Source organism: Callithrix jacchus, chromosome 6 (genome assembly GCF_049354715.1).
Source record: "Callithrix jacchus isolate 240 chromosome 6, calJac240_pri, whole genome shotgun sequence".
NCBI classification, from domain to species: Eukaryota; Metazoa; Chordata; class Mammalia; order Primates; family Cebidae; genus Callithrix; species Callithrix jacchus.
This window is the reverse complement of record NC_133507.1, coordinates 44,462,669-44,487,156: the sequence shown is the minus strand read 5'-3', so window position 1 is coordinate 44,487,156 and position 24,488 is coordinate 44,462,669. Positions and strand designations below refer to the sequence as shown.

General features: G+C 31.7%; 1 protein-coding gene across 1 annotated transcript in view; it reads right to left on the bottom strand.

Moving 5' to 3' along the window:
• LOC144582933 (uncharacterized) overlaps positions 1-24,488 on the bottom strand; it is a 114,398-nt gene that overhangs the window by 59,492 nt on the left and 30,418 nt on the right. The window contains exon 3 of the mRNA XM_078375627.1: positions 7,645-7,737. Coding sequence (XP_078231753.1) covers positions 7,645-7,737 — 93 coding nt within the window. The remainder of the gene's footprint in view (positions 1-7,644; positions 7,738-24,488) is intronic.

The following is a 24,488-nucleotide window of genomic DNA, read 5'->3' as shown; positions in this document are numbered from 1 at the left end:
ATTCCATATCAAATGGTGTGGGATGCAGCCAAAGTAGAAATCAAAGACAAATCCATAACATTGGAAGCATTTATTTAATTTTTAAGAAATAAAAATAAATGAAATATTATAGCAGAAAGAGAAAGAAAATAATAAGGCTTTTAAAACTCTATATAATTTATTTGTAAGGTTTCTACGGCAAAGGGTTGCTTTTTTGGATAAATAAAAATGGAAATGACTACTTAATACCTTGTTGTTTTGTATCTGGATTTGATTTGGGAATGTTTACATACACATTATGAGATATCTTGGGGATGGAACCCAACCAAGTCTAAATAGAAAATTCATTTATGGTTGATATACAACTTACACACAGAGTCTGAAGTTAATTTTATATATACGTTAAATAATTTTTTGAATAAAAAATACAATTAATACAGTGAAAACTTGTTCAGGGTATCTAATGTTGTAACATCACCAGAATATTTGTGTCTGCTATTAAACAGCTGCAAAAACAAACAACAGCAGGCTTTCAGTCACCACCTACAATGTTGCGTGTTGATTTAAAAGTTGCTGTGTGCCGTATTTTTCTTTTAGGTGAGAAAAAACATCAGAAACAGTGGGAAGACCAGGAAGTTGGTCCTCTAGGGATAAGGAGGAATTCTGCTAGATGTCTTTCAAAGATGTTTTCGCCAGTCTTCTGCCTCATTAACAATATGTTTTGTCTTAGAAGTCTCTCTTTGATTTTATAAACTGACATAATATATTCATTCTGTTATGAATGCACAGTGCTCTAGTTTTTAAATAAGCCCATCACACTTTTCCACCATGTCATCTATAGGCACTTTTTTTTCAGTATTAATAACATGATCTCTGTTATTACTATTGTTAAGATTTCCTTAATTCACAACCCTTTTGGCTCCTTTTAGCATCAGTCAATGAATGAACAACTGTATCCTCAGTATAAATGTATAAAACTTCCTTGATATCTACTTCCTCAAGCTTACTGATGAATTCTGAAAGTTTATTTTTTGCATATGTAAGAAAGTCAGACTTTTTTTTAAAAAATCACTTGTGGGCTGTTGTCATCCAGTTCAGCTTCCCTGCAGTGAGTAAGAACCACTGTTGGAAAATGTTCCTGATATCAATCAGAAAGATGTTTCTGGTGATCCATGCCTTTTTGTTATTACAATAAGGGGCTGATAAGAAATTCTCTAGTTTAAAACAGGAAAAATGCACAATTTTGCCTAGTTCATCAACTTTACACTTAAGCTTGCTGGTGCATTAGCATATCCCAGCATAGTTACTCTATCCTTAGCATCTTTGATTCCTGTAGGAGCTGCCACGTCAGCTGTGGTCACAGTCTTTATGGAGCAATAATATCAAAACAGTGATGTTTCATGAGCATTAAAGACTCGTTCTGGTGTCAAATTTTCATCTGTAATAATCTTTGTAAATTCCTCAATGAATTTATCCACTGCTTTGTTATCAGCAGATGCTTTGTGGTCAGCAGATGCTTTATCAGCAGAAATAATTAAAAACTTAATGCCATGTCTGTTCTTAAATTTCTACAACCGGTTGAATTCCCTTATTTACAGTTCATCGTGATGGATCTCTGCTTATTTATGATTACCATTACTGACATGTGTTCACTGCAACACTAGCAGATCCACCCTTTCAATATATAATTGGCGTCTTTATTTTAAGCTTTATGCAATTTTTTAATTTTTCATTAACATCCGTTTATCACTTTCAGCATAGAACTCAACAGTTTATCCTGTTTCTTCAGGCTACATATAGTGTTAATTTCAACACCATACTCTTCTGTAAGACATTTCACGCTTATACTGCTGTCTTTTTCCAACCGCTTGACTTTCTATGCCATAGATAAACATAAATGCTTATTAGCTTTCATATCACTCTTACTGACAGGGTTATCTGCAAGCTTTTTTGACATTTTCAACAATATCTTTCAACCATACAGCAGAGAACATGCAAATAATCACAATGAGTAATTTGGTCCCAAGTAGGGCATTGTGGGGATCCTGCCACCAGGGCATTCAGCCCTGACCACATGCATTTTTCTTTTTAACATTTGGTGGGTGTGCTTGCCTGGGGGAATCTGGGCATACAATGGAAAAAGAGATATCATACCTTAAGTGAGCTGGGAGAGTCTTTGTCTCTTAGGAACTCTAAAAAACTGAGTTGTGTGGCTACATTTTGACTGTAACCTGTCACACGAAGCCAGGTGTGGAATTTTCCACTTGTGCATCATTTTAGAACTCAAAAAGTTTTGGAATTTGAAGCATTTCACATTTTAGATTTTTGGATTAGGGATGCCTCTCTGTATATAAAATAAGTTGGAGCTAGATGTACTGATATGAAAACCTTTTTATGATCTAGCATTAAATGGAAGAGTAAGAATATGTTAATTATATTACTTATGTAAAGAAAATGTTTTAAAAAAGATTACTTACAAAATGTAAAGACATTTATAAAATATTAGAAATCTTATATGGTATTATCTCATTTATAATATTTTCATAATACTGTATAGGTTATTTAGTAATACTCATGCTTTTTAAGTGGTAAAATTTTATGTAGTTGATTTTATTTTCTGCTATTTTTAATTGTATTTTATATTTTTCTTCCCCAAGTATTAACATTGTTAATGCAATAGAAGTCTTTAATGAAAAAATCGAGCTTGCCTATCAATTTTTATGGTAAGACATTTGAAACTTACCTCAGTTATTTTGAAATATGAATACATCACATTGTATTTAATAAATGATCAATTATGATGTCAATCAAAAACAATATTAATAATAAAACTTAAATATTGCTAAAAACTAACAATTTTATGTAAAGCATACAATTTACCAATATTTCTTCTGAATGTTCTTTTTGAAACTATGTATATTGATTAGTTTTATATTTGAAATTATGTATATTGAAACTATGTATATTTATTGTACGAAATTCATTGGAATTATAACTTATATAACGAGGTGCCAGCTCTGGATAATTTTTATTTCGATATTGAAAGATTATTGGCTCAAGCCCTATTGCATGTATGGTTGGGAATCCTAGACCCTTTAAAATGCCTGTCGGAGATTTTAGGGGGTTTTTGTCGAAACTGGTCTCTTCTGAGATACATTTGCGGCTTCTCCTACCTTTAAGAACTTTCTCATTTCTTGCTTCTTATAGTAATTTCCTTATTTGCAACACAAATGTGAGCGAAATATAGTCCAATTTTATTTAGTTACCCTAGGCATCACTTGCACTTCTTAATAAAGATAATGACAATTGTAATTCATCAAATCCCAGCACAGAATGCAAAACAAATTAGACATATTTGTACCTTGTTTTTATTACAGTTATTTCACCTGTCGATTCCTTGTCAGAGAATTTTCATTTGTCACGTCTTCTACCCTGATTCAAGTATCTTGTTACGTGGTTGAGTACCCTCCGCCTCCTTTAACCTCCTCTCTTCCTGTTTGTACATACCCAATCTTTAATTTTTTATTTTTTTCAGAGAAAGTTAATATTTGATTTGTTTGAACTCTAGCCTAAAAAAAATTCTACTGTTAAAATGAACCATAAAAATATTTTGTCAGTTGTTTTTCTTCCCTCCCATGGGGAACTATGAGGTCAACTTTACATCTTTCATCTCACAGTCTATGTATTATAACAGCCTGATAAATAAATAGCCATATCTAACAACTTGATCACATTTTTGTCTCCATGACATTAATATTACATGGTCATTCAACATAGTACTACAGTTTTAAAGTTACCGATTTATCTTTTTATTTATTCATACTTTACCTCGGGAAGGCTGATCCTATCAGGCTTGTTACTATTGGCAAGCCAGGTTCTCTATGATTCTTTGTCAGATAATTTTTTAAAATCTAAAAGCATCTTAGTTTACACATTGCTAAGTGAGGTGAACTACAGGCTTACAAGAATATTTTCAATTTATGTAACATAGGTATGTTTTTAGATGCATCCATTAAGGAAGAGAAAAAGAAAAATAACCTACCTAACTAGGACACTTACTTCATTTCCTAATATAAGTTTATGATTTGAAATGTGAATCAACAAGTCCATAAAAAAGCTGTGCTAATTATATTTTAAGAAGTATTCATTATCTTATTTCCTCTTTGGGTTTTAATTAAAACAAGTTTTTAATTTTTAGTAACATTTTAAGACATTTTTATTTGTAGAAATAACAATATTTCAAAAATAATTATTTTCTTGCACCAAGTCTTGTGAATATCCGATCTACAGCTCTAAACTGGGATCTCTCCAGGGATGTTTTGAATAGTAGTGTCATTTCGCTAAACTCCATGTCTTAGAGAAATTTTAGAGAAAAGGTACAGCTTTTTCTTAACACAAGTAAGGTAAAAGATAGAACAAAAAGTAAAGATAATCACTTAGTATGGTTAAAAGAAAGACTATGGAATTTTTGTGAAATTAAATTAGGATTTTAAAAATCAGACAGTAAACCATAGGCTTCCAATATTTGCTTTTTTTTCATATCAACATTTGTTTAAAGGAAAATGAAAAAAGAAAAGAAATTAAAAGAAAAATTAATCCAGTGTATTGAGAAAATTGCATTAAGGTGGTAAAAGACGGAAGGAGAGAAAAGGAAAAATAACAAAAGAAAAACAAAAAATGTATTTTATCATATTTTCTCCTACTTATCTTTTTATATACTTATTTAATTTAAAAAGTATAAATACCTCTTCCCTGCAATATCATATTTTAGGTGCTCAAATTTGATCTCTTTCTATTTTTTGCAAGAGAATTTTTATTGTATGTCTCAAAACTGTATTGCTTCAATAGTTTATACATTTCACTTCCAACCTCTTAGACACATAGTTTTCTTGCTGTGACTTAGTCCCATCCTTTGTCTTTTTCTAAGGAAATCTTCCTCCAAGATAATTTACTTCTAATTTATAATAAACATTCTGATTTCATTTTTTATGTTTTACTGCTGGCAGCTTTCAATTCCCACCACTCCCTCTTTACGTTCTATCCCATATTTGAGAGAGGAAAACACAGATACTCCCTCTTTGGAAGCAAGAAGTTCAAAGCAATCAAGCCCTAGCCCATGGATGGGAGCCTTCACCCCAACCTTTCCCTAATAACAAAAACTCCGAGCCAGGCAACTTTCCATACTCTCTTAAGTCATTTTTGGACCTGCTTGCCACTTGCCCTCCTCTCCTAATAAAGTCTCATTATGATGTATAGATGGCATCATCAGTCTTGACATCCAAGCAAAACTTTGGGGGATGGGGCTACGCTGTTTTTTTGTGGCAATCACAAAATGTCTACAATATTTAGATAAGTCTGTCCTCACCCCTCCCTTGGAATGGAACAAGTAAAGGGACATCTTATATCTTATCTAGTACTTTTTCCAGGTGCATAGCCATATTAGAAGACGATCTTATTTTACAGTCAGGAACAGAGAAAACAATAGGGAATTTTTCACTCTATGAAATCCCCTTCATTTTGTTTCCTTACCTACTGGGCATAACAATAAGCTAAGGGCTCCCCAGCATGGTAGCTATTCTTTAAGCCATTCCCATAGCATAGTTATTTTACTCTCATTTTCTAATGCAACATGTGTCCTTCTCATAGCAATGTTTAGTTGCTTATTTTTTGACCCCGGAAAAACCTGAAATGGTTTAAATGGATATTCTAGTTGTGGAAACCCAAGGCCATACTGTTCCCTGAATCCAAATTACACATTTTTGTGTTCTCATCTCAGTTATTTTTCCCAGGAACAGGGTTAATTATGACTAACTGAAGGTTATATAATGATTCAAATGACCTTATAAAATCCATCTTAATAATACAGTGTCAAACTATTATGCCACAAATTTGATCATTATAAAAATTTTCCCATTATTAAATCCCTAATAAGAAATTAAAATAAGTAAATTTCTCTTAAAAAAATTAAAAATCGATGAAGTTATCCTAGTTTTATATTTGAGACATCATCTCAACAGTATCACACCAAAACCCAAACTGAAGCTCTCTTTTGTTCTTATGTTCATTTCAGGCCCCAAAACACAAGGGCAACAACAACAACAAAAGTATTTAAGAGAAAACTGGAGGTTAGAATTATGACAAGCCAACATGTCATGTGGATAAAGCAATTTTACAAGACTAAGAGCCCAGTTCTCATTCCCCAGGGTAACATTATGTCCGTGTGTCATGCCATTGCTTTGACAGGGTAACCCAAGGGAGGTTGAGCAATGTCTGTGTCTTAGGTAATGTCTTGGTTCAGAGAGCTCACAGGACCTATGCCCTACATGCTCATCTGAACACTAAATCTTTAAGATAAATAATTTTTTTTATTATAAACCCAATATTTGATAAAATATTAGCTAGATTAAAATCAGCTCCAGCTTTATAGATACGAGTACCATCTTAACCCTGTTCAGGTGATGAGTTTAAGGCACTAAAGCCTTGAAAACATTTAGCACAGCACCCATCTGTTTAGTTGATTGTTAAAGAAATTCTTCATGCAACTTTCTGCTTTCTCCAAAAGAAAATTCTACATTTCCATGATGTAAGCAAACGAACAGTTTAATCAATTTGAATTTCTTTTCAGGGTCCTTTCATAGGCTCACTCATAAACTTTGTTCTTCCTGTAACTTCCAGAAGTCAGCAAATTACATAGTTAATTAAATTGGCTATTTCAGTTATTCTTATTGCTTAGGTCACTAACACTACCAGTTTTAAGAATCAGTGTCTTTCTAATCTTTCTTCTCTGAAGTGGTATATGATTCAATGCCTCTCTAAACCTTTTTGGGTAGTTAGCTTGAGTTATACAAATACCAATTTATGGCAGTCTTTCTTCTAACATCGTTATTTCCACTCAGGATATACATAATATATGAATAGTTCATTTCCTTGCCATATTTTCTTAGCATTGAGTAAATCAGTGCCTAGGCAGTAGTATTTCAAACGTTTCCAATTTTATCAGAGTCCCTCTTCCCCCACTATTGCATTACAGCCGTGGCCATAGATAGATACTAACTCTATTGATGAGGACAGAATGTGATGTTGCAAGTCAACACGCATTTTATTGTGCAATTATAATAAAAGTTAATTTAAATTTTACTGAGAAAAATAGTTTACTACTATACCCTCAAAACAAAATTAGCTTTTTTATTTTAAAATGTCAATGATGAAGAGTATCAGTTTTTTATATTGAATTCTTCCTTCTAATTTGGTAATTAGAATTCATTTGATTTCTCTAACTTAACCAGTAAAGTTTATATCTTGCAATAAATCTTTCAAAGTCCTACTACAGCCAAATTGGTTAAGGGGGAAAAAAAAATCCTCTGCCTCTAACGCAGACTAATTTGACTTGTTGGATATTTACAACAGCAAAGTTCAAAATCTTGCCAAGATTAAGGCCTTAGAAAAACCAAAGATTTCCAAGGATATACTAATCTCCCAAGGGCTGTGGGATAACTTACTGTTACTTATATTTCATTCAAATAACAGCCATGAAAAATGGCCTCTTTACTAATTTTACTTCTAAATAATTTTATTATGGTCCCCTGCTCTATATTTTCAGATAATTCAGAGATTCTACTTCTAAAGTCTCGGATACACCATATTTAAAAGTTAAATATTACATACCTGTGGTTTCAGCTACTCGAGAGGCTGATGTAGGAGGATCCCTTGAGTCCAAGAGTTTGAATCTAGCCTGAGCAACATAGCAAGTTTCCATCTCTTAATAATAATAATAATAATAGAAATAAATATTAAGAAGATCCAGTACTTAAAAATCAGGTTTAATTTTAATAATTCATTTTAAATGATATTCAAGTTAATTAATAGTAAAATAAGATAGAATTATTTGACCAGTACTCTTAATGTTTTATAAAAAAGATGTTTAGAAGCATATGTGAAGAATATTAATTTTTGGATTGCATATTTTGATTTACATGGGTAAGTCTGACCTCAGTAACCAATGATCTATCTGTTTCCACTGATTCAACACTCACCAAGTTAAGTTTACTATCTTTGTTTTGAAATCATGTGAGTGTTGCCACAAGCAATTAATTAGCTAGTTACGAGCACTCTTAGTAGCATTGATAAATTTACTTCTACATGTACAGTTCTAATGCATACATAGGTAACATCTTTTAGTGGTTTTCTAGAGCAATATATGTCTTTAAATTAGCATAATCTATAACAAATAATAATTTTAAGAAATCATTTTGGAAGGGCTGTTATAGATGTAAGTAATATATATTCTTTATTTCTTTGTGAGTATGAGTTTTATATAAGTTTACAATTTCCCAGACTCAGACATATGATATTATACTATCAAAATATTCCCAGGGATATAGAAAATGTATAATCTGGAAAGAAATAAAAAGATGTCATTTTACAAGCTTGGCATGTAAGCCAGTAGCTAAAAGACTCAAGGTTTCAAGAGGAATTAGTTAAAATTAAGTTAATTGAAGGTTTTATTTTAATGAGTACTCTGAGAAGATTGTCATAGGAAATTAAAATTCAGTGCTTTTCAAAATGAGAAATGTCTTCAGGCAAAGGGTTTTCATGTTTACCAATTAAACTGTAAGCAAATCATAGGAAGTGAAATACCTTTTTTCTATTACCTGCAACCAAATAAAAAACTTTCTTCAATATGCTTTCAAAAATAATGTTTTATTTTACTTGTGCATTTAAAATTATACTAATAGTGTTTAAAATGTATGATTTTCTTCAGCCTAAATTAATTTAATATTCAGAATCATTTCCTTGAAAAGCTAATAATATATACAGATACTGATGTGCCTTTACAATTCTACAAGAATACTAAGGACCAAATGTATGTCTCTAACAAAAACTTAGAAAAGCATAGACATATAATAGTTAATGAAACAACAATTAGAAATTGTAATCTTAAATGAAAATAAAAACATAATAATTATATGTTATTCAAAAGCCCTGGGATATCTTTAATATATTTAATATTTAAATATTAAAATGGTATATCATTTTAATAAGAAATCCATAACAAATGGTTAATATCATTAAATTCAAGCCTATATGATTAGAATTATTATAATTCAAACATTTACTGCATATTTGGTTCTGAGCTTCATTTTTTACAAATAGAATAAAAATAATAATAAGCAGGCACTAAATTCTATTGCCCATTAGAAAGAAACATTATATCATGAAGGAAATTAGTTCTTTCTCTTAGTGTTTAAAAAGATTTGGAGGGACTTAATTCTGGTGTTCTGATATAGAGAAAATATTTTAAAATACCTATTTAATGGCATATCTTGGTAGAAATGATAGATGTAAGTTGGGGCTTGACACCAAAATACGTTTTAGTATATACAGTTTTTAGAAAAGAATCATGAATAAAATCTAGAATAATACTGAATTGCATGTCTTACAAACTGCCTTGCAAAAATATTCTCTTTATCATAGTTTTTTAAAAGACAGAGTAAAATGTTTATGTTACATTATATTTTAAAGGCTCAACATCAAGTGATTAAAAGTCACCTTGTTACAGAGTAAATATGCATATAAAATGCTTGTTAAAATACTTTAAAATTTAAAAACTTAAAACTTTCACATATATTAATTATATTTTACACACAAACACGCACACACATATACATATAAAATTTCAATCAGAAAGTTATGAGGGAATTTATTATCAATAATCGAGTAAGTCCTTAAGTACTACAGAGAACATTTACTACTAGATGACTAAAATATCATTTCCATTTGATATTTTAGTGTATACAAAAATGAAGACATTTAATTTGTCACAGCATTAATTTGAATAGAAGTTCTTAAGGATTAGACCAGACTAACCTTTTCTAAAGACTAGGTAAACAATCATGAAAAGTTAATATGCTAAGATAGCAAACATTTTTTATTCTAGCTCAGCATGCTACTTTACATTATCCTGGATGAAAAGCATAATCCTCACTTTATGATAATATGTTAGTATTTGAAGATGATAAAGCATAAAGAAGGAAGATGCAAAGTCTAGGTAACTACCAAAGTTTGGGCGCTGAATATTTGCATACACACATGCCCATGTATGTATACATATATGCATATAAAAATGCATATTTATTATTTGTATATATAAATGTTTATAAATTTTGCCATTTTTTGCCTTTTATAGTCTCTTGTTAGAGACCAAGAATGCGTTTTTTTTTTTAAATCACAAGGGGTTTCACACACTGTATTTCTCAATATTATCTTTAACACTTATTTTGTCTCTTGCATATAGTAATTGTTTGACCAAAATTTTGCTAAAAAAGTGACATTGACCTGTGAGAAAACTTATTGTATGAGGGCTGATGCAGTGTGTGTTACTTATCATCATGCTGTCTTATCCCAGACTAGATTTTGTAGACTTTTAAAGAAATAGCATTATGGACTTCCAAGTTGCAGGTATGTTCTTTTTTCATTAAAGATTATTTTGAATATTTTATAAAAGTGTTAATGTTTTGTGAGTTTGAGAGAGAGATATGTGAAATAAAAAGCCATTTATGCTGACACATTTCACTTGCCTGTCACAATCATTTTGTAATTGAGCAATTTTATTAAAATTAAGTATCAAATTCTTATGTATGACAAATGGTACCATAAACTAAATTAAAAGACAAACAATAAACCAGGACACAATATTTGGCAAGTAAAAGTCAAAAGGTTAAAATTCCTTATATACAAAGAAAACATAACATATAACTTTTAAAAACACACAGGTAATCCACAAAAGAGAAAATGAAGACGAACACTCATTTCTTCATTCATTCATCCAATTAACCAAAAATTCTCAAATACTTACTCTGTAACAGATGTTATTCTAGAGGCTGTGAGATCAGTGACTAGAATTTAAGAAAAAGGAAGCTCTTGGATTTATGGAATATTTATAGTCTAGTGGGAAAGGGTTGGGAAGCAGACAACAAATAAACAATTAAATGTTTTTTTCCGATGTCAAGTGTCTTGAAATAAAATAAGGTGATAGAAATTGAGAAGGTAGAGTTGAAGAATTTGTTATTTTATAGAGAGGGACCAGATAAAGCCCTACTTATAATGAAGTGGTGTTAATCAGATAACTAAAACGAACAAGGGAATGAAACATATTGGTGTCCGTCAGAAAGCAGAAGGGATAAGATGTGGAAAGACCCTAAGGTATGATCATGATTGTTTGTCCAATGTGAGGAGAATGATTATGGGGAGTGGAATTCTGGGTGATGTCAGAGAGCTAGCTGGGCTCAGATCTTGTAGTCTTTTGTACACTACTGAAAGGCTTTGGAGTTGACCTTAGTAAGGTGAAAAGACACTGGAGGGTTTTGAACAGTTGGCATCCAGATGGCATTAAAGACATAAAGTTACTTGAATAACCCCAAAATGAGGGTATAGCAAAGAGGTCTGAAGTCTGGGCACTCCAACTTTTAGAAGTCAGGGGGTTCAATTACTACCAAGGAAGACTGAGAAAAAGAAGGAATGACATGAGAGAAACAGCAAAAGACAGATATGCCAACATACAAGCAAGAAAAGTGCATCAGGGAGGAAACAGTGAAATAGTCCCAATTATTTTCATGGTTCAACTATGAACTCTGCAAATAGAGAATGTAATGTGGCAAGGTAGAATTGGGTGGCTTTCCCAAGAACCGTTTGAATGGAGTGTAAAAATAAGACCCTTAAAATGAGGTGGTATGTGTGTAGAGGTTAAAGAACATGTACAAGAGGAATCAAAATGGCTGAATAGAGACTACCATTTGGGGGCAGTGTGGTTTGTTGTAAAGGGAAGCAGAGGAATGAGGAGATAGTGGAGAGAAACGTGGCTTCAAAGGAAGAATCTTCTTAGAAAATGCTCATCATCACCGTCATTAGAGAAATGCAAGTCAAAACTATGTTGAGATACCATCGCATGCCAGTTACAATGGTGATCATAAAAAACCAGGAGACAACAGATGCTGGAGAGGATGTGGAGAAATAGGAACACTTTTACACTCATGGTGGGAGTGTAAATTAGTTCAACCATTGTGGAAGACAGTGTGTTGATTCCTCAAAAACCTAGAAATAGAAATTCCATTTGACCCAGCAATTCCATTACTGGGTATATATCCAAAGGATTATAAATTGTTCTGTTATATGAACACATGCACACGAATATTCATTACAGCACTGTTTACAATAGCAAAGACTTGGAACCAACCCAAATGCCCATCGATGATAGACTGGACAGGGAAAATGTGGCATATATATACCATGGAATAGTATGCAGCCCTAAAAAGCAATGATTCCCTTTGTAGGGACATGGATGAACCTGGAAACCATCATTCTCAGCAAACTGACACAAGAACAGAAAATCAAACACCTTGTGTTCTCACTCATAGGCGGGTGTTGAATAGTGAGAACACATGGACACAGGGAGGGAAGCATCATACACTGGGGTCTGTGGGGGGATCTAGAGGAGGGACAGTGGGGGTGGGGAGTTGGGGAGGGATAACATGGGGAGAAATGTCAGATACAGGTGATGGGGAGGAAGACAGCAAACCACATTGCCATGTTTGTACCTATGCAACAATCTTGCATGTTCTTCACATGTACCCCAAAACCTAAAATGAAATAAAATATGTATTTAAATTACTGCTGATTGTATATAAATGTTTCCATAGTTCCAATAATTGTCAAAAAGAAAGAGAAAAAAATGATGATGCAAGAGATAGAGGAGACAATAGTGGGATCAATATTCTCAAGAATGCATTACAAGATGAGAGCTAATGAGTACAAGTTGGCTTTATGTAATAATTAAGGTAGTTCATCCATAGTGTATGCTTAGGGCTCCCTACAGAGAAAAAAAAATGGCTGATTCAAAATACAACCAGTTAAGGAGGGTTAGTTTATATGAGTGAGAATATAGGGAAATAATTTTTTAAAAATACTTAAACTGTGACCAGTCCTGAAGCCATAGTGACAAAAAGAAGAAGGGAAAGATGGGGAATGCTGTCAAGACAGCTGCCTAATGGAGAGAGGATCTGTCCATCAATAGATAGATCATAGTGAAGACACACATGGCTTATTTTGCTACTTTAGAAACTAATGCCTTTTCTCTATATAGTTTTCTCAACCATGTCTATGTGTTAGAATCACCAGGTGTAGGGGGGAACCCTAAAATGATTGATTTCTTAGATACTGCAACAAGAGATTCTGACTTAAGTTATTTGGGTCTGGCCTGGACATAGAGATTTTTTTAAAGCCTTTAAGTATTTCCAGATGTTCACAACAATTAGTCTGTGAACATCTAAAAATGATTTTACCTGGAATCATATTTTGTAGTTTTTTATTCAAAACACAAGTTGTATATTAACTCATCTGTATGATTTGATTTAATATTTGTAAGCTACAGGAAAATATTCATAATATCTATGTATATCTATCTGTATCTCATTTATATGTGATATATAAATGTATATGAATGAAATGGTGGTAAATTACAAAAGCAAAGAGTTTTGGATTGCATTCCATTTTTTTAGTCACTAAAATTGATGTAATATTCTGTAGGCTGAAAGAAAATCTCTAACAACATATAAATTAAGTATATCAGATTAAATTAGAGAGGAAATGAAACAATTGACCTGTGAAACCATCGTTTGCTGTCTTTTTTTGACTCATTCTTGGAAAATATGAAATAGCTTATTTAATAGCTATCAATCTGTTCAATAGTGTAACAGATAATTTCATAATCTTTGACCTTTCTTACTTGATTTTAAGTACAATTATTATTATTTTTATTATACTTTAAGTTCTGGGATACATGTACAGAACATGAAAGTTTGTTCCATAGGTATACACATGCCATCGTGGTTTGCTGCACCCATCAACTCGTCATCTAGATTAGGTATTTCTCCTAATGCTATCCAATCCCTAGTCACCCACCCCCTGACAGGCCATGGTGTGTGATGTTCCCCTCCCTGTGTCCATGTGTTCTCATTGTTCAACTCTCACTTATGAGTGAGAACATGTGGTGCTTGGCTGTCTGTTCCTGTTATTTTGTTTTTTCTTCACATTCCTATTTATATTTTTGGTAGTATTCATTTTGGTTTTTGATTTTTTAAGATTAAGATAGAATCTCATTCATTGATGCCCTGGATACTGTCACAAGGGATTCACGCAGGCTGCAGTGCAGCGGCACCATCACAGCTCACTGCAGCTGCAGGATCACCGTTCATTTCAGCTTCACATTTTTGGCCTCAAGTGATCTTTCTGCCTCAGGATCCTGAGTAGCTCGGATTACTGGTGCTAGCCACCATGCCCAGGCAACTATTTTTTTTTAATTTTGCAATAGAGATGAGGTTGCACTATGTTGTCCAGGCTGGTCTAGGACTCCTGGGCTTAAGCGATCCATGGGCCTCTGCCTCTCAACATACTGGGATTACAGGTGCGAACCACTGCGCCCTGCTCTTTTTGCTTGTTTTAAACAAAAATTACTTTGGCCTTTCAGCCTTCATTTCATTCAGCTTCCCATTTTATTTCTATCCGTATTTCAATCTCATTTTTAATATTTTTAAAAGTACATTCCATCTGGTTTTATTGAATTTTACTAAAACAGAAAATGATTAATTGTATAATCTTATTCTGGTTTTAGTTATTATATATTTTTCTCTGAAACGAGTATTACTTTCCCTTTTTAGTTAATTGACATTTTGTGCATCTACATTTTGTGAATGTGGATTTGCTTATATTTGTGTATGTGTTTGGTCACTCATATTTGAGTCCTAGCTAATATCTTCCTTAAAATTGTGTGAATTCACATTGTTTCTGCTCACTATCCAACTTCTTGTTTTTATGTGTCTATTCTGAGACTTTAAACCAAAGATCAGCTTGTGAAACATTTCTATCTCTAGCTCAGCAATTCCTAACCTATAAAGAATTCCACAACTATGGTGATCCCAGTGTACAAAGTTCCTTTGTGCCATTTCTTACTGATGATTGTATAGGTGGCCTGTGAAGGGCCAACTTTCTGATACGATTTTCTGTTCATGTCAATGTCATAGTACTGATCTCTTTTCTGCTACAGCTGATCTCTTTGATACTTTTTTTCTTCTTTTAGCCATTGCCTTTATACTAGCATTTATACTTTACAAATACATGCAAGTCCTGCTAACCACCTATAGTAAAATTAGATGGAAGTCTTGTAGATACAGGATGTCAAACAGGGTTTTTTGACTGCATTTTCTATCATTTTAAAGGTTTTTTGCTATTTTATTGCTGTATCCTTAAATCGTCTCTTTGGGTCTTCTTGTGACAACGGTAACTGTCAGAATCCCACACTCCTTGCTTCAAACTAAAGTCAAGATCTGCAAGATCTTTTACACTTAATTCCTATCAAGGACAAGCTCTTATCACCTAAGAACTACATATTTATTTAACTATTGTAAAACCCCTTACACACAAGGGGCATTGTTTTAAACTTTTACTGATCAGTGGTATAAAACAAAATCAAAGTGGTGTCTTTAATGCTTACTTCTACCCCCAATTTTCACTCTGGAGAAAAACTCTGGGATTCTCTAAAGGTCCTTAGTGGTCACATGTTTCAGAAAGGAATAGAGGTTAATAAATTAGATCCCATTAACTTCTTCAGTCTGGTTCAATGACAATATATTTTCCATTATTTCTTCAAGGATTATTTATAATATAATTGCCTATTTTCCAGGAATTCCGTTTTTTGTTTTTTTCAGAATTTTCTTCCAGTGGCTATTTTAATAAAATTCTGAACTCAGAAACTGAGACAAACACTATACTTATTTTATCATATTACTTGGAAATCTAGAGTTACTGTTACAAAATTCGGTTGCTATTTTAAAATCCAAAGTATGGGTTATATTTTGAGACATTATTGAGGCATAAATCTAGGCTATATTCTTCCTTGAACATCTGCATTAGGTTGTTTATAACTGCTTGCTCTTTCCATAATTTGATTGCATGTGAATTAACAGCTCGATTCAGGTCACAACCAGAAGTAAATAGTTTTATTTTTATTTAATCACACATCCTAAAATTGTGAAAGTGATTTAGACTTCCTTTTCATAATCAATACAAGTTCCTCCTAATGCTTATATCAGCCAAGAAATCTTGTCTATTTTAATACAATCATGTGAGATTGACTAATGATATAGGTAAGTTAATCTTGCCACCACAATTTGAATCACTATCCACGAGCATTTTCTCATTCAGCCAATGGATCAATACAATTTTTATGGCTGGCAGGTGACTTTCAAAGTAATGTACTTAAGGACAAGGGCATTTCCAGCTTGCAGTTTTATCATCCCTTGTGTCTGCTTTTCCATTTGTTTCCAGCAGCAGGAAAAGTAAAGTGAATGTGGAATGGGCACATTTGCTTCTTAAAAGGCTTGGCCCCAAAATTGAGTATTGAAACAGCTCTGCTCAGATTCTTTTTTTTTTTTTTCTGCTTGTATTTCTGCTTTATTGGTTATTTTCTTTTTTTTATTGCATTTTAGATTTTGGGGTATATGTGCAGAACGTGCAAGATAGTTGCATAGGTACACACATGGCAGTGTGTTTTGCTGCCTTCCTTCCCTTCACCCACATTTGGCATTTCTCCCCAGGCTATCCCTCCGCAGCTCTCCCCGCGCTGTCCCTCCCCTATTTCCCCCAATAGACCCCAGTGTGTAGTACCCCTTCCCTGTGTCCATGTGTTCTCATTTTTCCTCACCCGCCTATGAGTGAGAATATGTGGTATTTCATTTTCTGTTCTTGTGTCATGAGAACAACTCTCTGGAACTAAGAATTCTCTTCCCTGGCTACAAAGCCAAGTGAAAATCAAAGCAAAATAAAAATATATTTGTATATAAGTTATTAGATAATTGATGACAATAATAGCCTGAGTTGTTTCCTTTTAGGGGGATGAAATTTAACTACATCAAACAAATCTACAGCTCTGACACTTTCAGAAAAAATAAAACTCAACACAAACAGAGTGAAAAGAGTTATTCTGTCAATGAAGGGTCTTGACTTGATAATGTATACCTCATCACATATTTTCATCTTGCACTTCTTGGACACTATGATTCAAAAGGGAGATAACTCATGTCAGTAAAGAAGTATCCTTAATGATAAAACACAAGTACTTCAAAGATCAATCTGTGCTTCTCAAAAGGAAAATAGTTTGGGTCCATTTACTTCTCTCCTTTACTTCCCATTCTCAATGACTGAGAGAATGTCTTCTCATGTTTAATACAACCAATGGAAAATAATACTCAAATAAGTAGTAATTGAATGAACTAATCTGGAAAAGTGGCCTTCAGTTTGTTTCTGTAACATCAGCTATCACGATATTGCCTTGATATTTCATACAATTCTGCAGAGTATAAAAAGCAAAAGCCTCTAAAAATTGGTACTAGAATGTACTACATGCTAAATACAAACCAAAAAATGAATCAGAATTGAAGCTCAGTATTGTCTGTGTGCACAGTGTTTAAATATCTTCTTGTTTTAAAAGTGCCAGTGTTTAAGTAACTTAAAATATTAACCACATGTAATTTATTTTGTTTACTTATTATTATATTTTTGTCATAGGTAGAAGAGTGAAATGATTTATGACAGTCATTTTTTTAAAACTAGGTTAAGCTATAGAAATTGTTGTGAAATACATTTTAATTAAATACAATAAAGATCCTAATTTTCATTTGTAATATTTTCAAGATCATAAGCAACGTTATCAATTGTTTTACTTATAACAATATTCCTAGGGTGTTTATATTTAAAAATTCTAAGTTTTAAAAGTAATGTTAAGCTATTTCATTTAACTGACAATACAAACTAAAGATAAATTGAGAAATACAAATATCCCTCACTTGTTTTTTTTTAATTAGAGACAACTTTTATATTATTCCAGATATAATTTTTACCTACATAAACATGTGTGTATTTTAAATGTGCCATTTAAAAGAACTGATTTATGCTTTCAAATGGCTGCATACTATCCTACTCTACCTAGATACTATTAAATATTGAATCAGTTCTCTATTGTGTGATTTTTGTGGTTGTTATTGACAGATTTTGTGATTACAATGCAGATTAAATACTTGTTTTAAAAAATGTGATTTTGCTCATAGGCACATATGTCTTTAGGATAAATTCATCATATTACAATTGCTGAGACAAAGAGTTTATGCATTTGGAAATTTTACAAGTATTATCATATTGCTTTCTATCAATATCATCTCACAAGTATAATGTTAAGTGAAATAAAAAAGAGATGAACATTTATGCAATATTCCAAAGCAGATAAATTTATTACCCTGTCAGAAGATGGCAAAATGATTAACTTTATGAAGGTTTGAAGCAGTTAGTTTGGGTGAAGGCAGGATACTCAATTTCACAAGATTGGTATGTTCCATCTCTTGACTAGGGTGAAGTTAAATGGAGTTGTTTCCTTGATGATGCATTAAAGTCATCATTTGAAATTTGATTAATTTGTATATATGCTATACTTCAAAATGTTTATTAACATGCAAATTATATAATGAATCCATTAATTTAATGAGAAAATTTTAATTTTTGATGTGCTTCAAAGCCATTTGTTTTGTTGTTTGGGTTCACTCAGAACAGTATGTCAGTCTCCTTGACTGATATTTCTGTTGTTTCTAACTGGTGATTTAATAGTGTATGATGTTTATATTTTCCAACTTTATTGGGGTGTAATTTATTTGTAGTACTGTACGTATTTAAAGTTCAAAATAAGATAAGGCTTAACATATGTATGTATTCATGAACACATAACTGTAAACTAGGTCCTTAACATATTCACCACTCACAAATGTTTCCTTGCGAACCTTTGTCATTTCACCCTCCCTTACTTCTTCTTCATATTTTCCTTCTATGGTGACTACTAATCTATTTTTTGTTATTGTAACTTTATGTGCATTTTCTGGAATTTGATATAAATGGAATCAGCATTATCTGATATTTGATATAAGTGGAATCATATCATATGTACTTTGTTTTATCTTGCTTTTTTAGTAAGATTATTTTGAGATTCATACATATTGTTATATGTATCAATTGTTCATTACTTTCTATTATTGAGTCGTATTTCATCATATGGATATGCCAGAATGTGTTCACACCTTAATATGAATTTGTCAATGTAGTTTCCAGTTACTGGTTATTAAATATAAAGTTTCTTGAAAATTAATCTATAAGTATTGATCTATAAGTATTAATCTATAAGTATTGATTTACTGTCTTTTGGGTAAATTCCTGGAAGTAAATTGGTTCTGTCAAATGGTGTATGCACGTTTAACAGTTATAGCCAACCTGTTTTCCAAAGTGTTTGTAATACATTATATTTGTCATGGCCATGTATGAGAAATCACAAATGGCTCCAAAAGTTTGCTAAGACTTGTACATTTAGATGTATCACCATTTTTGGGTGAATTTTTGGAATAAGTGTGAGTTATGATTGAGGTTCTCTTTTTTATATTGATACTCAGTTTTTTTCCACAATACATGTTGGAAATATCACCTTGTATTAATTAAACTGCCTTTGCGTCTTATCAGAATCAGTTTCCATAAATGTGAGGTTCTATTTCTGAACTCTGTCCTCTGTTACACTGATTTATGTGAACACATTTTCATTGAAATCATGCTATTTTGAAAATTGTAATCTCGAAATTGAGTATTGGGACTCCTCAAAATGTGTTTGTTTTTATAAAAATTATTTTGGCTATTTAGATCCCTTTGTCATTCCAATAAAATTTAAAATTTGCTTGTTGATAGTTACAGAAAAGTTACTGGCATTTTGATTAGGAATAAATTAAATTTATAGATTAGATTGAGGAGAATTAACATTTTAGTCTTCTAATTACCATATTACATAATTTCATTTATTTAGAAATTTTGAATTTATTTTATCATTGTTTCATGTTTTTCCATGCATATCGAGTTAGAATTATACCTAGGAATCTCAGTGTTGGTGCCATTATGAATAATATTATTTTTAAATATTTTATATTTCAGCCCAGGCCAGGTGGCTCACTTCTGTAATCCCAGCACTTTGGGAGGCCAAGGCGGGTGGATCACGAGGTCAAGAGATCGAGACCATCTTGATGAAACCCCGTCTCTACTAAAAGTACAAAAGTTAACTTGGTGTGGTGGCGCACACCTGTAGTACCAGCTACTCAGGAGGCTGAGGCAGGAGAATCGCTTGAACCCGGGAGCGGAGATTGCAGTGAGCCCAAATCGCACTATTGCACTCCAGCCTGGTGACACAATGAGACTCTGTCCCCCCCAAAAAAATAATAATAATTTTATATCTCAATTGTTTATTGCCAGTATATAGGAATATGATTGACTTGCATATTAGTCTTATATAATAAAAAAGCTAACAGTTTTAGATATTACATAGATTGTTAGTTTTCTAAGCAGATGACAAAGAGTTGCATAACTTCTGCCCCAATCTGTATGCCTTATTCCTTTTTCTTATATCATTGCACTGGTTAGATTTCTAGTAAAATTTGGAATAGCAGTGGTAAGAGTGAACATCATTTCATTGTATTATTCTCAATATTAAAGAAAAAATATTCAGTCAGTCAACATTAAACATGATATTAGCTATAGATGTTTATTTTGTTTTATTTAGATGTCCTTTGTCAAGTTAAGGCATTTCTATTCCCAGATTGTTGTCGGATTATTTTCTATTCTCTTTTTCTAATTATCATGAATGGATGTAAAAATTTGTCAAAGTTTTTTTTTCTTTAATCACCTATCGAGATGATCATAAAGCTTTTATTCTCTAATCTGTTAATATGGTAAATTACATGGTTCAATTTTTGATGGTTGTAAAATTCTTCCATTCATGAAATAAATTCCACTTGGTCACAATGTGTCTTCATTTCAATATGCATTGAATGTTCTTTAATAATGCTTTCCAAAGAGTTTTTGCATTATATGTGGTAGAATTTTCAAGTGAAAATATAAGGGTTTTTCTTTTCTGGAATCTTTTGCTTAGAACTCTAATTTATTAAATAGATACATGACAAGCCTTATTATCTATGTCTTCTTGAATGCATTTTGATAGTATCTTTCAAGGAATTATTGGTCTATTTGTTATAAGTTGTAGACTTTATGGGCTAGAGTCCTGTGTCATAGTCCCTTATGACCTCTGAATGTTTCTGGTATCAGTAATTATATTTTCTCTTTCATTTCTAGTATTGGTAATTTTTGAGTTAATTTAAAAATTTTCCTCAAAGAATTAGCTTTTGACTTGATAAACATTCTCTATTTTTTCAATATTATGCATTTCTGCTCAAATTATTATTTCTTTACTTCTACATCCTTTATTTCTCCCTTGCTCCTCTTTCTTCTTTTGTCTTTCTGTTGCCCAGGCTGGAGTGCAGTGGTGTGATCACGGCTCACTGCAGCCTCAGCATCTCTGGCTCAGTGACCCTCCTACCTCAGCCTCCTAAGTAGCTGGAACTACAGGCATGCACCACCAAGCTGGAATAATTTTCGTATTTTTTGTAGAGAGGGTTTTTGCCATGTTGCCAGGATGGTCTAAAATTCCTGGGCTCAAGTGATATACCCATCTCATCCTCCCAAAGTGCGAGGACTACGGGTGTGAGTCATTGTGCCTGGCAATATTTTTTATTTAAATAATAAAATTTTAAGTTATGATATTAAGATTTTTTCTTTTTAAATACAACTATTAAAATCTCCAAATTTCCTTGTAAGCTGTACTTTAGGTATATCCTATACATTTTTATATATTTTAAACTTTATTAATTTTAAAATATGATTTTCAATTTTTCTTAAAACTTGAAAACTTAAAAGTTTTCTTAAAACTTGTTGATCTATGGGCTATTTAGATGTATATTGTATTATATCCAAATATATTTTGAAATTTTCCTTATGTCTATAGTTATTAATTTCAAATTTAACTTTGCTATGGTCCAAGAACATGCACTGTATGGTTCCTATTCTTTTAAATTCCTTAAGCTTTGCTGTATGGGTTTGGTTATGGTTTATCTTCATGTTTACTTGAAAGAAATGTACGTTTTGCTGTTATTTTGTGGAGAGTTCAATAAATGTCACTTAAGTCAATTAAATGCATTATCTTAAATTTTATTAATATGCTCTGTATTATAAATTGGATGTTTTTTACATAGGTCTATATATTTTCTGAACTTATCGAATTTTATGTATGAGATCTGGGCATTTCACTGTTACACAAATTTTGGCCAATTGTTTGAAATTAAAAAAGAGAAGTGCAGGAATTTTCTTAGACCACTTAAGGGGAATATATAGTTTGCATAATTTTGGAAAGAATAGTAATTATTTTTAATTTATCTGTACTTACTAATAGTTTAAATCTGTGGTAACACATACCTAATGATTAATAAATTTCAATGTGACAATTTTCAGTTATGAAACCAAAAGAACAAATTTCAAATTTCAAGTGGACAGTCTCTTCTGTAAAAATTTGATTACCAGAAAAAATATTGTAGCATTGTCAAAACTCTATAATTTTAATAGACTTTAAATTGAATTATCAATATCCTCACCACAATTAGGTTATCATAACCCAACAACTTAACTATACTAAATTAAAAGAAGATAATTCTGATAATTATTTTTATTTTCAGAGATTTATTGATTTGTTTTCTTTCTGATTTTACCTCGTGCCTACCTATGATGACACGGCAAGACATATAAATAGGAATTACATGGTACTATTTATCCACCTGTCTAGCTTTTAATCTATCATAAAAATTCATCTAGTTTACTCTTAATAACTTTCTACTTTGAAAAATGAAATGCTATCTAATGTTAAATTGTTTAGAGATGATTATTTATTAAGCATCTGCTATTTTGCTAACACTATGGTAAGAACTTTTTAATATCTCTAACTGTATCTTCAGAATTTTATGAGAAGTTGCTATTATTTCATATTATAGATCATACGATTGTAACTCAGGCTTAATTCCTTTCGCCTATGTATTACATAATTTGAGGAACTGCTATTCAAAGCTAATTTGGTAAGACAACATTGCCCATGTTTTTATTACACAAAAGTGCTATAAAATATTCCCCTTTTCATCGTTTTTCCAGTACCTATTAGTGGTATTTTTAATATCTACATTTACCTAATAAACAAAGATGGTTTCTTAATAACCATGTTTCCTTTATCAGCAACCTTCACTCACATATATATATACATATATATATATATATATATATATATAAATACATATTTACACATATTATATTTTAAATAGTTCATTAGTACATAAAATACTCTTGTGATTACTGGGCTAGATCTTACACTGCAATAAGTCATGGTTTCATTGAGTACATAATGACTTTCAAGTTATAATTTAAGAGCTCTAAAGATTCAGTGTTGCAGTTTAAAATTGCTTTCCTTCTAAGTTAATAACCCAAGATCTTCAAATAATTCTCTTAAGAGAGGATTACAAGGCTACTTTTCAAAAGACCTCAAGTGTTATATTAATGTTTCAAACATAGTTAATGTGAATCCACAAAAATATGTGATTATTCACATTTACCAAAATCCAAAAGCCACAAGTCCAGGGTAAATTTATCTGTTGCATCTTCACTCTTATTATGAATTAAATTAATTTCTACTTATTTTTCTGAGATGAGATTTTAATTTTTTAATTCATAGCCGTTTAACACATATTAGTATACAAGGAAAGTTCTTATACCAATTAAATACCACAATCAATTAACTTTTGTTCTCATTTTTTATTTGATTTTTTAAAAATAGGTTTAATCTATCAAATATAAGAAATTTACTCAAAACTAAACAAATTAATTATTTCAATGTCTGACATTAAGTTTGCTGCTATTGGAAAGTTGGCTTAACCACTATATTCCAAAGTAATCTTAAATCAGTTATTACTGAAAATTTTAAGGGCATGCCAGTTTTACTTTTGTTTACTGATCTGAGCACATAGTAAATACTTATCATTTGCTGAATTTATTACATTTGTTGTATTCAAAACATCACTTTCAAAGGTCTAAGCCATGCTCATCTATTTAACAGACTTAATTGTTTGTGTGTGTGTTATTATTCATTTAAAAATTGTTTTTAAACTATTTTACTCACAAAAATCATTTTATTTCAAAAACATTTTGAAGTTCAAAATATGTCTGGAAAAATATTTCTATAGCATGTTCAAAATGTATTTCTAGGCATGATTTTTAATATTAAGAATCTCATATATTTAATAGTCTGAAGACTTTGCATCTAAGAGTTCAAAGCACTCAATTATTAGAAAAGAGAACTGACAAAAAGATGGGTTAAAGTTCTTGCTGTGAGCAAAAGTGTTTATAGTTCTCTAAACAAACAGTATGTGCTTTGATAATCCACCAATATGTGGTGACTCAAGACTAAGGCTTACAAGATTCATTTTATTGTAAAGTACTTAAAATGTTAGGCAAAGACG